This window comes from Passer domesticus, chromosome 16, assembly GCF_036417665.1.
Source record: "Passer domesticus isolate bPasDom1 chromosome 16, bPasDom1.hap1, whole genome shotgun sequence".
Classification (NCBI taxonomy): Eukaryota; Metazoa; Chordata; class Aves; order Passeriformes; family Passeridae; genus Passer; species Passer domesticus.
Genome location: NC_087489.1, coordinates 13,431,852 through 13,446,125, shown reverse-complemented (window position 1 = coordinate 13,446,125; position 14,274 = coordinate 13,431,852). Strand labels below are relative to the sequence as shown.

Genomic DNA, 14,274 nt, shown 5'->3' with positions numbered 1-14,274 from the left:
TGATCTTCCTTTAAGGTTTCACCTTGGAGGATCTAAGCATGAAAAAGGGCAGCCAAAAATCACAATGGGCTGAAAAATCCAATCTAAGCTGATTGTAGCCTTGTGAGCTGAGCTGGCTGCAGCGGCTTCGCTTCTGCTTCCCCTGGTGTTGAGTTTGGAGGATGCTCTAGAGCAGAATGAAAGGTTTGGCCATTTACAGGTAGCAGAAAATCCATCATTTATCCACCAACCAATACTACGTGAGCCACTCATTCCAAATTTACCCAGAAACCCTAAAAACCTCCACATCAGGTAAAGATTTCCCACACGACAGGAGTAGTGGGGTCTGCCAGCTTCAGCTCCTGTCTGAGCACGATGAAGTCACTTCTAAACTGATCAGGGAATAAGATGATACAATTTGCCTTTTTTCCTATGAAAGGGTGGAGGGAGGAGACAGGAGAGGAGGATTCTCCTTGGAGATAATCCCCATTTTTGCCTCTTTTAGCACCCATTTTGCAGAGGTCACTTATTTGCTCACTGCAGTCTCCTGCTGCACCAATTTTCAAGGTGGTTGCTGATTAAAGCAGGAAGATCAGACTGGCTGATGATTCCTGTTGAACTGGAATTTCCAAGCCCTTCTTTCTAGTGAAAGAAAGAGCTTTGTTCTGCCTTCTTTAAGGGACAGATTCCAGCTCTGCCCTGGGATTCAGGAGCTCAGGTACCACCAGCTCATGGCTTTGTGACAGAGAGCTTGGAACACTTGGGCAGAGCATTTTAAAGTGCACACACAGCAAAACCTTGGTGCTGGAGTATTTTTCCCCCCAGGTTTTGCTCAGGAGAAGCCTGGGTTAGTGCAGCACATACTCTGATCAGAAAAAATCTGAATACTTTCCACATGCTGAGCACTCCCAGCTCCTGACAACTGGACTATGAGTTATTCCAGTTCAGGAAACAATGTTATTAATCTTTTTTTCCCCTTTCTTTTTCGTTCTAATCTAATCTTTCAAAGACTCCCTAAATACATTTGCTACAGCTTATAAATTAATCTCTTTTACCATAGAAACAACCTTATCTGTGCTCAAACCCTGCAGCTGGGCACTGATGCTGTTTGCTTGCAGAAGTGGCTCCAGTTGTAGCCAAAATTTCAGCATTTTTAGCCAAAATTTCAGCATTTTGGCCAAAATTCCAGCATTTTTAGCCCAGCTGGGAGCAGAGGCTGGAGCTGCAGTGTTTAATCTGCATTCCTGCACTGTGACATTCCCAGGGGACTCAGATCCAGGAGAGGGTGGTGTTAAAATGCAGAACAGGAGTTGCTGGGTGAGCACAGGCTGGGTGAGCTGCTGGATCCCCTCTTCAACATCTCCTGCTCCCCTTTTGTCAACAAAAAGCTGAATTTCTCTGCTGAGTTGTTCCCAGACAATGAGCTGTTATCTTGAAATGCAATGCTGGTTGGTGTGTGTGATCTAATACCTTTAGATCAATGATTACACCTCCTGATCACCTTGGAGATGAGGAGATTATTTTGTTATCATTGCAGAATGAGTTTCTTAGCTCTTGGTAATCCTGAGGATATTCAAAGAGAGGTAATAATACTAATCCATAATAATTTTCCATGAGAGTTTTCCCATACACAGACCTCATTGTTATGTGGTTTGCTGCCACTTTGAAGCACAATAAACTGACCAAATCAACTTTACTGTTGTCAAAAATTTCTTTTTTTTTTTTGAGTTAATGGGAGAGGGAAGCTGCAGGAGCCCTCTCTAAAATTGCAGCAGAAGATAAGGGACTGCACAGCCAAACTGAGGCAAACTGAAAAAATAAATCCTACAGAACATCTCCACTTCCTCTACGTTGATTCTGTTTTATTCCTCAAGTGGTCTTTTTAGCTTTTTAGCTCTTACAATCTCCTCCCTTGATCTAAAAACTTTTCTTGCCCTTTCAATCTGAGCCACCTCTCCTGCCTCTCTCGGTGTGTTTCATGAATTTTGAAGGTGTTTCCTCCAGATCTCCCTTTCTGGAAGAATTCTAAATGTGTGTCTCTTGTTAAACTCCATAAAGGAGTTTTGATTTTGATCACCTGCCTTGATTTTGACCTTGCAGGGATTTTGTTTGGCAGGGATTTTGTTTGGCAGGGATGTCCCAGCTGCACCCCCAGGGGTCAGGCAGGTTCCTCAGGTGAACCAGCCCCACCTCCACTCTCCCTTAATGACCACCCTGTCATTTGTAGGAACATTGAGTCATCCCCATGGCCAAGGCATGAACCCCAAACCAGCGCTGTGCCAACAATTCCAGCTCCTCCTGGGCAACCATTCCTGCCTCAACCAGCACCCCAAAAAGCAAACCACCAAACCATCCCTGCCTCAGTGAGCACCCCAAAAGCAAACCCCCAAACCATCCCTGCCACAACCAGCACCCCAAAAGCAAACCACCAAACCATCCCTGCCTCAATCAAGACCCCGAGGCCCGAATTTTCCTTCTTTTCCCAAAACCTTGCTGTTCTTTGGCCCAAGTCCTGCTGGTGAAATTGAAGCACAAATCCCACATGGATCAGAGCTTGTGTGCCTAAACCAGCTGGAAAAGAGCAAAAATAGGAAGATAAATGAACGTACGAGGCCTTTAAAAAACCCTCCCAGGGACTGCCTCTTCTCTGTCTTCTTGTAGGAGGGCTCCTTGGCGTCCCCGCCGTTGTGGATGGAGTCAGGGTCAGCTGCTGGCTGCTCCCGGGGCTCTGGCTGCTCCCTGCCCTTCTGCTTGCCCAGCTCCACCGTGGACTTCTTGTCTTTGGAGCCCTCTTTGCTCCTTGGGCCCCCAGGGTCGCTCTCAGGTGGGGCAAGAGGCTTCTCCGTGGCGTTTAAAGTCTGCAGAGGTTTCAAACAGGGGAAATAGAAAGAGTTCAGAAGGAGATAGATAAATATGTTAGGGGAAAAAAATATAATTAAAAAAATGAAAGGCCACCTGGCAGGAGGAATCCTGCTGCCCAGCAGGTTGCATTTCCAGAGGCTGGGATGAACTCCTGCAGTGTTGGCTCAGGGAGCTGGTGGAATTCCCTGAGCAAAGACTGCGGGATCAAACCATCCCTGCCTGGAACAACTTCATGGATGTGTCTGCTGGGGCTGCCTGAGGAGGCAGAGAACATCACTGAGAGACACTGCCCACTGAAATAGCCCCAGAGTCTGCACCCCAAGCAGGGAAAGCACCCAAAAAGTGCAAGGAAAAGATCTGAGAGAGGACAAAAATCAAAAGACCCCATAAAGCAAAGGGTGAAAACAAATTCCCCATGAATGAGCAGCACTCCACCCAAAAATTATCAACGCAGGGTTGGCTGTGGAAAGCCAGAATGGCATAGAAAATTTCATGTACAAGTGCAAAAGAAGAGACAGGAAATGTTCCAAAAAATCACAATCACCAAGCACCTGTCTAGAGTAAAGGGGAAGATTCTGGAACTCAGAGAAGTTCGGGATATATTTGAAGTTCACACAAGGAAAATAAAATCTGGCAAACAAAGGATCAGACAATGGAATCGTCACTGTTTAGAAAGCAGTAAATGAGGGTGTTTTAGCCAAGAAATCTGTTTGCAAATAGGATTTTCTTTTTTTTTTTTTTTTTAATGCAAAAAAACCAAACCCCAAACCCATATGGCTTTATTTATTGCCATCATTAAAACAGCACAAATTTGCCATGTTGAAAAGCTGGAAATCTCACATCTGCCCTCAGGCCATGGCCCAAGCTTAATGCTGTGTATTTTTCCAGCTTTGGGAATTTTACCATTAGTCTTGAAATATTTGGTGTTCTTCTGAAGGCCTGGGGTTATGTGCTCACACGCCAGGCTTAGCTTTCATTCAAAACAAAAACATTTTTAGATATCATGATTTCAGAGAAAACCCTGAAAGCAGAAACTCGAGAGAAACAGAATGCAAATACACCTCTTGTGTTTAAAAATAAAAAACATTCAAGCCTGTCTAATTTTGGGGAAACAAGAATGAGAGGGGACAACCATCCTGCTGCTTTGCCTTTTTCACTCAATTCAGCTTTTCTCATTGCCCAGTCTTAAAAATGTTCCGTGTTTAAATCACAGAACCCATTTAATACATTCAGGCTTGACCAGGAGACTCAACTCCTGCACTAAACACGCGTTTCTTTTTCCAGAGATTAATATATGTGGTAAATATTTCCTCACCCCTTGGATTGCTCTGCTCTCAGACTCAAAAACCCAGCCAGGAGCTTGTCTTTGTGCAGGAGAACGTGAAGGAGGGGATCAGCAGATTTAGGAGTTTTTCAGGCAGGTTCAGTGGGGTCAGAGGAGAGCAGGGCTGTGGTCTGGGCTGACACCACACACAGCCCACCTGTGCCCCTCACCTGGGCAGTGACACTGCCGTGCCCAGGGGATGCAGGAGCTCTCCCAGCACGAGGATGGGCACAAAGCCAATGGAAAGTTGGCTCTCAGTGAACTCTGGGAGCTCTGAGCTGCTTCCCAAGACCCTTCTCACTGGAACTGGCCTCAGCTCACCTTTGAAAGGATTCTCTGGTGAAATTGCAAAAATCCACCCTCAAAAATTCCATCAACAAGCACAGCTCTGGGACTGAGCCCAGCCACAGCCGAGTTCAGAGGGGCCAGAGGAGCCTGGAACCCTCAGAAACACTCTGTGCAATCTGTGGCTTTGCTCTGTGGGTGTAAAATTAGAGTTTTCCTCCCCACACGTGCCTGAGACAGCGCTGCAGCCACAGCAGAACCGTCCCCATGGCTGAGAGCAGGTGGGGCCTTTGATGTCAGGCAGACTAAACACTTTTTAAAAAATATCCATAATACATTTCCCAGGCAAAAAATACTCAATTCAAACCCTATCAGATAATCTCTTTGAGGTGTTTCATATTAACCTTGAAAGACAGGAAATTGGCAGATTTGATATTGATGGGAGCAGCTCAGGAAATGCGGAGTGAGGCCAATGAATAATGAAAGATGTTAATGCTCCTTATTCCAAAGGGGAGCTGCTCCTGGCACTTTGCTTTGCCTCCCTCAACACCAGCAGTGCCACTGAAATAAAAAAGAAAAATGGGCAGCATTTTCCCTGTTATCTCACAGGAGACCTTGGGCCAAGGCTGATTTTTAAGCCCAGGATTTCTGTGGCTTTGGAGCAGTGCTGAAATTTCAGGAGGGTGCAGAGTGGCAGGGATGGGAAGGGGAGAAGAATCACAGCATTCCAGAGACACTGCAGCATAATTTAAGGAAATTCTTCCAAAGAAATCCTCAAAAAAGGAAGAAGTCAGCAGCAGATTTAGTTTTCCTTGGGCTCCTCTGAGGAATAAAACTGTTCTACTTTACACCAGGGCAAGGGAGAGAAGGAGGAAGAACAATAAACTGATTTACAGAAATGGAGGGAAATGGCTGCTCATTAAAATAATTAAACAGATCCAGGGCTGAAACTTTTGGTGTCTTAGCCAGATCACTTCACAAAGCTCTTGTATGAAATAAGGATTAGGTGTCACAAGACAAGGCCCTTCTATATTTAGGATGCTTTTAGAGACATAATTGGTAAAAATTAACCTTGGTGTCATCAGACATTGTGAAAATAGGAAGAGAGAGAGATAATTTCACAGCTATTTAAAAGAGGAAATTCTGAAATGACAGTTTTGAATGCAACTTCAGTTTTCCTCTTAAAAGAAGCTGTCTATAGACAGAACCTTGTTTTAGTTCTCATTACTGAGAGATGAATTCTTCTGGATATTTTCACTTGCAGCAGATGAGGGTTTGACTCTCAAATTAACAGAATTTGTATTTCTAATGAAAATATTATTTTTTTGGAGCATTTTGAAAGCCATGAAGAATAGAATGAAAACACCACACCCAAAGTTTGGGTTTAGATTTTATGAACACAGAACGAAAGAAACAAAAACAGAACAAGAAACAAATATTTTCATGGCTTTTGTTACATTGCAGCGAACAGTTTTCATTCTCATTTTCAGTTCTCTTTTGTAGAGTTTCCACCTAAATGATTCTTTCCTCAGAAGTCAAGTAAATCAACAAAGTAAAAATAATTCTGTGTGTATTTAGCTCCACTGCCTGAGCCAAGGTTCCTGCAGAAAGTCAAAAAGCAGCAAGAGAGAGGAAGAAGATCGTACATAAACCCACTGATTATTTTAAGAAAAGGAACACACCCGGAAAAAGCTTTAAAAAAATGATGTTGACTCTTTAAAATCTTGTTCAATATTATGAGCAGAAAAAAGAAACAGAGAAGCTGTGTGCAAATACACGAAGCTCGGAGTGTAGCACTCTCCTTTCAGTGACTTTTCCAGCTCAAGAGGCAGAGCTGTGTGAAGGGAGTGACAAGAACCCATCACCAGAGGATGAAGAAGGCCAGGCCAAAGATCCAAAGCCCACTTACGTGGTGTCTGGGGCTGGGACCATCTCCTTCTGAGCGGGGGCTCCCTCCATCACCCCTGACTGACTAAAACAACAGAGGGTCCTGTTGGAGGCCTTCATTCAGGAGGGAAGCTCCCAGGAATCAAGGCTTGATTCTGCAACTCCACTTGGGAATGTCCCCATCTCCAGGTGGGTTTTGCTGGCTCTGTTCTGTGGGGTTGTCTCTTGCCAGCCAGGTTTCCCACCGAGGCCTGAGCAGGGATCATCTCAGCCACTAAACAAGAACCTGCTGCTGGAATTTTCTAGGAAAGAGCTTTTCTTTGCTTTGCAGAGCCAAATCTGTCCTACAAGACCTACAAGACAAGTGGGACTTGCTCTCTATTTACCCACCCTACTAAGTGCACGTGAATAATTAAAGCCCACTCAGCTTTAGAGGGATGTTTCCATATTTTGTCATCAGCATCCATTTAATCCTGATTTTTGCTTTCCTGTTTATTTCTGCAGTCCTTAAACCTCTAAAAAATAATCCTCCTTGGTTCCCACACTTCCCAGCCAGGACAATGCAGGCAGAGCCTGAGGCTGCAGCACTGGGAAGTCACTCAGAGCAAACCTTGACTCAAATACCTTTTTAAAGGTAAAAACCCATTTCCATCTAGATTTAAAAGTGAGAAACCCCTGTTTGACCAAACTGAGTAAACAGTACAAGCTTTGTGAGAATTAGGTTAAGCTTAAGTTACAATCAGAGCTACAAAAGGGACAACAGGAATGAGCATTTGTGTTTAAAAATGTGTTGGAGGGTTCAGTGTGTTCTCCTGGGTGTCTCAAAAGCCACAGAACTCAGCAGCAAAGCGTGAAATAAACTGCAGGATTTCAGAGTGCCCAAATTTAAATGTCATTTTTCATTGCAGAAGTTCAATGAAAACAATGAAAGGATGTGACTTTTGTTCTAAATTTATCTCGGGCGGAATTGTGGTTTGCTGCAGCTCTGCGTTGGTAGAGCTGCAACAGCCCCAGCCTGCTCCCACAGATGGGGTTACTGCAGCCCTGACTTTCCTACAAAACCACAAAAATCAATGCATGGCAGCAGCAGGAGAGAAAATTCAACCACTCCATGACAGCTCATGGCTTTTGTGGGGAAAAGCCTGTCCCTGGAAGGTGCCAGTGCTGAGCCTGGCAGGGTTTGTGCTCGGGAGCTTTATCTGTGCAGAGGTGCAGGGGAGGAAGCACAGTGTGGGACAAACCCGGTCCAGAGTGCATGGAGACGGGCTGAGATAAGATCTGCTCTGCATCTGGGTTTTAGCAAGTCCTCAAATGCCTTTAGAAAAAAAACAAACCTGCTCTAACAGCAGTCAGTGTTACCTTTTCCCCTATAAACATCCAAAACACAGATAAAAATAGCCCTGCTTTAGCCAACCTCTCTAATCCACCTCGTATTTTTATTGTTATGATTATTTTTAAGCAAAAACAGAGTAAAGACCTTGAGGTCTAGACAAAGCTCCCTCTTGCTGCCAGTGAGACGAGGACGAAACAACCCCAAGGATTTCTCTCCAGAGCACTGCTGACCTCTTATCCTTGCCTCTGGTCATTTGGTTTGCTGCTGTCCACAAGTTCTCAGCAGTGAGCAGGGTGGGTTGGGATGTTTTTAAATGGAGGAGGTGGGACAGCCAACACCCTGCTACATTTTCATCAATAGTTGTGACAACATAGTTATTCTCAATTCTAAATGCTATTTATTGCCTAAAAGTCTGATTATGTGGGGAAGCAGGGCAGCGCAGGGACTGCAGATGATTTGGGAACAATTTTCCTCTGGGAAGCAGGATGAGATTTGTGCCTTTCCTCTTTCCCTCCCGATGGACCTTTGCAGGAGTGGCTGCCTCCTTTCCTTTCACGTGCCAGTTTACCTAACCTACAGAAACTGCCAAAAACCGTCCTGCCACTAAAAATACAGCTCCCCAAAGGCAGTGCAGGACAGGACACGGCACAGGAGGAGTGACAGTGCCCCGGCCAGCAGGAGATGGGCTCCTCCACGGGGGATGATGCGGTTTGTGAGGTGGAGCATCCTCGGTGTCTCGACCCCTGGAGCTCCCTGGGCCACCTCGGCCGGGAAAGGGCCACCGGAGCCCTCGGGACATTCCGGGAGGAGCCGCGAGAGGGAGATGCAGGACGGGGAATGCGCGGGGGGATGTGGGGAGGAGTCCCAACTGCGAATCCCGGAGCATCCCTCATCCCTGAGCATCCCTCAGCCGTGAGCATCCCTAAACACCCCGCATCCCTGAGCATCCCTGAGCATCCCTAAACACCCCGCATCCCTGAGCATCCCTGAGCATCCCTGAGCATCCCGGAGCATCCCTAAACACCCCGCATCCCTGAGCATCCCTGAGCATCCCCGAGCATCCCTCATCCCTGAGCATCCCTCAGCCCTCCCAGACAAAGGCTCCCGAAGGTAAAAGCTGCTCTTACCAGCTTAAAGAACTTCCTCAGGTTTGCCTTGGGCGTTTTGCTCTCGGCCCCTCGCGGTTTCACCTCGGCGCTTTCCGTGCTCTTGCTCTCGTCCCTGTCGGGAGCCACGGCCTCCAGAGCCACCTCTGCCTTCTCATTGCTCACGGCCTCTGCTTCTTCCGAGGAGTTCTGGGGTTGGGAATAAAGTGGAACAAACATTCTGGCTCAATCTGTGAGGAGTTGGTTGAATTCTTAAAATTTTACAATTAAACAGGGCATAAAAACGTCCTCAGCTTCGCTGTGCTCTTCGTGTTGCTTCAGGAATTTGATTGATCCCAATTGAAAGGAAGTGAATAGGTGTTAAAATCCCACCAATTTATATAAATTAAAGAAATAACCTTTCTTGTGCTGCTGGTTCCCAATCACAAGAACCTAGCTTTGATTACAATGTAAAAAGAATGAAAATGAAATTCCACACAGCACTGCTGTCCTGAGGAGATGAGGCTCAAGTAAATCCAGAAAATACCAGAAAAACCATACTCAGGAATCTGCACTAAAAAGCAGAATTAAGTTTATTTGAAACACACTATGGACACTATTAATTGCTGAAACCTGGCCTTGGACATTTCCAGGGTTGGAGCAACCACAGCTCCTTTGAGAATCTGTGTCAGGACCTCACCTCCCTCCCAGGGAACAATTCCTTCCCAATATCCCATCTAAACCTCCCCTGTGCCAGTTTGGAGCCATTCCCCCATCCTGTCACTTGTTTATTCTTATTTGTCACCACATTCTTTTATTTGGACTCTGCACTTTTATTGTGAACAAGGATATTTCCTGTTCCCCTTTACAGCAGATTTTCTGTGTGCTGTTTTCATCTCCCTTTCTGAGGAAATGAAATCCCAGTTTATTTAGTCCTTCATGCAGAAGCCATCCAATATATTTACTCAATATTCCATCACACCTTTAGTTCTGTCTTATTTTTAAGTTGCAGGGAACTCCACGTTCAGGAAGGGACTCACCATGGACTCCTACAGCAGCAGGAGAGATTTTGCTTTGTACCTGACTTCTCTTTAGTGGAAGAAACAACATTTTGGGGGTGGGGCAACAGGGAGAATGATGAGGGAATAAATATTCCTTATCCCCTGCTGCCTGAGATGGCTGCAGCACATCCCACCTCCCCGTGGAATTGTAGATTTAATTTATATTTATGAACAGCTTTGAGATAATCAATCTCTAATAATTTTACTCTGGATCCCTGCCTATTCACACAGCCATATCATCAACTCCCCATCTATTTGCTGGAAGGAAATGATCCAGGGCAGAGTGGAAGCAGTGGCTCAGTAAAGCAGGGCTCAGCTCCTGGGATCTCTCCAGAGGGGCAGGTTGGGATCACTCTGCTGTGCCCCAAAGGAGTTTTGTCTCTGCAGCTCTGGCTCTGCACTGGAATTGGTGGCACAACCAACAAAAGCACCCTGGGACCAAATGCCAACCTCCAAAAGGCACTGCCCAGTTAAATCAGGGTTAGGCAGCTATTCAGGGATTGGGTTGTTTCAAGCGTCAGGGATTTTTGCACATTTCTTCAGGAAATTCTTCTGCAGGACAAGGGGGGGATGGCTTCACACTGAAATAAGGGAAATTTAGGTTGGATATAGAGAGGAAATTCCTCCCTGTGAGGGTGCTGGGCCCTGGCACAGGTGCCCAGAGCAGCTGTGGCTGCCCCTGGATCCCTGGCAGTGCCCAAGGCCAGGTTGGGCAGGGCTGGGAGCACCTGGGACAGTGGGAGGGGTCCCTGCCATGGCAGGGGTGGCACTGGGTGGGACACTTTAAGGTCCCTCCAACCCAAACCATTCTGGGATTCCACGTTCTGCTTCACCCAGTAATTACCCAGTTTGCTGTTTGCACATCAGTAAAAAGAGCAAGATTTTCCTGCAGTTGCATGGCAAGAGTTGCTTAAAATTCAAGTTTTTTAAGCAAACACATCTGCTTTTAAAGACAGATCCCAGAGCAGTGTAAATAATGCTGCCTTGATCACCTTCCACCCTGGCCTGGCCTGCTTTGATCAGATAAATGAGAAGCCTCATGTTTCTCTGCCCTGATCAGATATCTACCAGGCCTTGGAAGCAGCTTTCCAACACAAATATTGGAAATTGCCCACTGTAATTCCCTATTAGTATTCCTTCTGAAAAAAAAAAAAAAAAAGAGAAAGAGAAATGCTGGCACAGCAAATATTTGAGTAACAGTTCTGAAAATTCTCGTGAAGACTGATCAGGAAATGGGGCAAATACAAAGTGGCTCCCAGCTGAGAAGCTGAATAAGGAATTTTTCATTTTCCCTTTCCATATTTATTCATGTGCAGGCAGAGCAGCAGCATTAAGTGCCACGTGTTGACAGGCACTTCATTAGCTGCACTTTGAAGTGAAAGCTCATCAGAAGATGGATATTTAAGAGACTGCCTGGAAAGAGAAGCTGGAGCTGAATCCTGCATCTATTGAGTGTTGTGGTTGCTGTTTGTGACTTCAAAAGCAAAGCTACTCCTGACTCTGAATTCTGCACCTATTTGAGCTTGGATTCTCTGTTCTAGCAAAAGGACAGAGCATTAAATGTGCCAGAAAAAAATAAATTCACTGCAGAACACCCAACAGAGTCTTCAAACCAAGCTGAGTTTGAGGCCAACCTGTTTCCTTTTGGTTTTTTTGTACATCTGTCCTCTTTATTTATTTTTTTAAAATCCTTGATGCTTCATTAAGAAATGACTGAATTCAGATGGATTTATTGCTGCTTTACACTGAAACTACACACAGCAGCCTGCCAGAAGGCCTCTTCTCTCCTCATTTCATCCTGATGTTCAGCACACATCCTGCTTCCCAGCTCTGTTTTCAAATAAGCCAGACTACTCTGTAGCAATAACAACTACAGAAAAACCTCCCTCTCCCTCTTCTTCCCAACTTTCCTCTCATTCCAAGCACCCGATTCCCTCAGTTCCCCTGGAAATTCAGTCCCAAGTGGCAAATGTTGGAAGCTTTGATTATTTTCAAGCATCTTTACTCTGTAAATATCTAAACACCTCTGCTTTTTTTAACATAAATAAAATATCCAAACTGCATCTCCAGTGGGAAAACTCAGCTAAAGAAGCTGCAGGAGCAGCAGCCACTCAGGGGCATCTGGGTGTTTGGAAGCACCAAATTTCTGCGATTTGAGCTTGAGCAGAAGCCCAGAAAAGCAGTTATTTAACATCCAGTGACTCAGTAAAGTTTCATACCTTTCTATGAAGTGAAATTAAGAATGAATAAACTTCAGCTTATAAACCATAAGGATCATGGAAACAGGAACTGTGTTTTTAGAGTTAGCCCTAAATTTAGTTAAAATTATTTAACCTGTGGAACAATGTGTCTTCCTAAGCAATTGAGACCCCAAATTAAAGCCTGATCTGCTCTGTCACAGAATAATTTCTGCTGAGTAAGAGTAGATCCCCTGATCCCAGCTTTTCAGACATTAAAGCAAATGAAACGAGGTTTTAGAGCTTTATCCCTATTGATGATACATTTTAGTAAAGAACACTGTGATCTCTGGGGGATATTTAACAGAAGCACTGAATTGTGAGAGCATAACATTCCTGATTCCACAAAAACAAGAAAAGCAGCACAGTTAATTCATGCCCCTTCTGCTGGACACGCGGGAGCTGCTGCCCGTGGCGGGTTTGGCAGGAACGACCTCCATCCCTCCATCCCTCCATTCCTCCATCCCTCCATCCCTCCATCGCTCCATTCCCCCATTCCCAGCCCCAGTACCTTTTTCCAGAAGAGCTTGCTGAGGGGCAGAGGAGTGGCCGAGCCCTTGTCCTTGGTGCCCTCCCGGGGTGGCTCTGTGCTCACTGCCTGCGGAGGGGCCGCGGCCTCCGGCGCCTTCGGGTTCTGCTTGGCCGGCGCCTCCTGGGAGGGAGGGACATTTCTGTCTGCTTTGGCACAGGTCACAGGAGGCTGCTCAGGGCTCTGGGAATGACAGGACATGGAGATTGTGGGGAACAAATCCACAGCCATCACCTGGGGCAGGTGGGCACCGCCTCGCCCCGTTCTCCCTGCCCCTCCATCCCTGCTCCCTTGGGCAGAAGAAGCAAAGACACAGCAAAGCCAGAACAAGATAAAGAAATTAAAACACTTAAAGACTGAACATGGCAGTGAGAATTCCCCTTTTCCTGCATTGCACAGATAATTCAACCCCTCCTACTCACTTTGGTGTTGGTTGTCTGCTGGGTTTCTTTTGCAGCCTGAAGGGAAACAAAACACAAAGATGAGTCTGTCTGAGGCCAGGGCAGCACTGCAGTTCCACAGGCCAGCAATTGTCTGTGTCACCAATTATTTTATTTTTAGTGAATGTGTGTGCAAGTCCTGGCTCCTGCAGCCATGGAAACTGATCCCTGGAAGAGTGGAGGCTGCTGGAGGGAATGCCATCCTTCTACCTGCATTCTTTGTGCTTGTAGTCCTCAACTTGTTCTTTAAAAATATGTGTATTTATAAATGTATTGCAATATTCACATTCCCATTCAGCTCAGGTAAATCACTGGAGAGAATTTAAAGGTATTAACAGATTTTTCTGTGTCTGCAGCTCAGGGACACAGAACTGGGTGTTTTCCATGGGAATCCCACACCATCATCAGGGATGTGCTCCCGGCACCTTCCAGCAGGAGGCTCGGGTGTCTGGGATCCCAAACGCAGGCTCGGGTGTCTGGGATCCAAAACACAGGTTTGGATGTCTGGGATCCCAAACACAGGCTCGGGTGTCTGGGATCCCAAACACAGGCAGCACACAAAATGCTGGATACCCAGGGCACGGAACAGCCCTGCCTCTGGAACTCGGGCAGAGCTGCAGCTCTGCAGGTGCTGGAGGCTGGTTCCACCCAGCCTCTCACGTTTTTGGGCATGAGGTGGGATTTCCTTTAGCACAGACATTCAGTGATGGGGCTCCTGATTTCAGCAGGATACACGAAGGAGGAGCCAGTTAAATTCCTCCCTGGCCAGGGATGTGAGCTGCATCTCTTACCCCTCACACTGAAGAATGCCCTGAGCTGTACAAAATTCCCTCCAGCCACAGCCTGGGGCCAGGCTCCAGCAGCCTGGGCAGACTTTGGGAAGTTCTCCACAGAACAGGTGAGATATTTTGCAGGGCAGGTGAGATATTTTGCAGAGCAGTTATTCTGCAGGAGCCAAGAACTTTTTTTTTTTTTGTGGTCAGCTGTGACAAACAACATCCAGAACAATGGGAGGTGAGAACAAGGGTGAGGATGCCACGGGCTGGCTTCAACATGGGATTCACCCTTCCCTTCCAAGGGAAAATTCCATAAATCAGCACAGCTACATGCAAAATTAGCATGGAATGAAGGGCAAATATGCATGGATGGGAAGAGCATCACAAGCTGCTTTAGAGTTAGGATTTTGTAACACAGGAGCCTGAAAAACAATGTTTCTGTTAACTCACAAACTCTTTAAACTTCCATTAAATAT

General features: G+C 46.0%; 1 protein-coding gene across 4 annotated transcripts in view; it reads right to left on the bottom strand.

Annotated features, from left to right (window-relative positions):
- Positions 1-14,274, bottom strand: part of BCAS1 (brain enriched myelin associated protein 1) — a 35,965-nt gene that overhangs the window by 2,177 nt on the left and 19,514 nt on the right. For all 4 annotated transcript variants that reach the window (XR_010348371.1, XM_064391409.1, XM_064391410.1 and 1 more), the window contains 4 exons: positions 13,005-13,040; positions 12,565-12,765; positions 8,798-8,965; positions 2,589-2,837 (listed from right to left, as the gene is read on the bottom strand). Coding sequence is in view for 3 of the 4 variants with exons in the window: in XM_064391409.1 (XP_064247479.1) it covers positions 2,589-2,837; positions 8,798-8,965; positions 12,565-12,765; positions 13,005-13,040 (654 nt within the window). In the remaining variant the exon portion in view is untranslated. The remainder of the gene's footprint in view (positions 1-2,588; positions 2,838-8,797; positions 8,966-12,564; positions 12,766-13,004; positions 13,041-14,274) is intronic.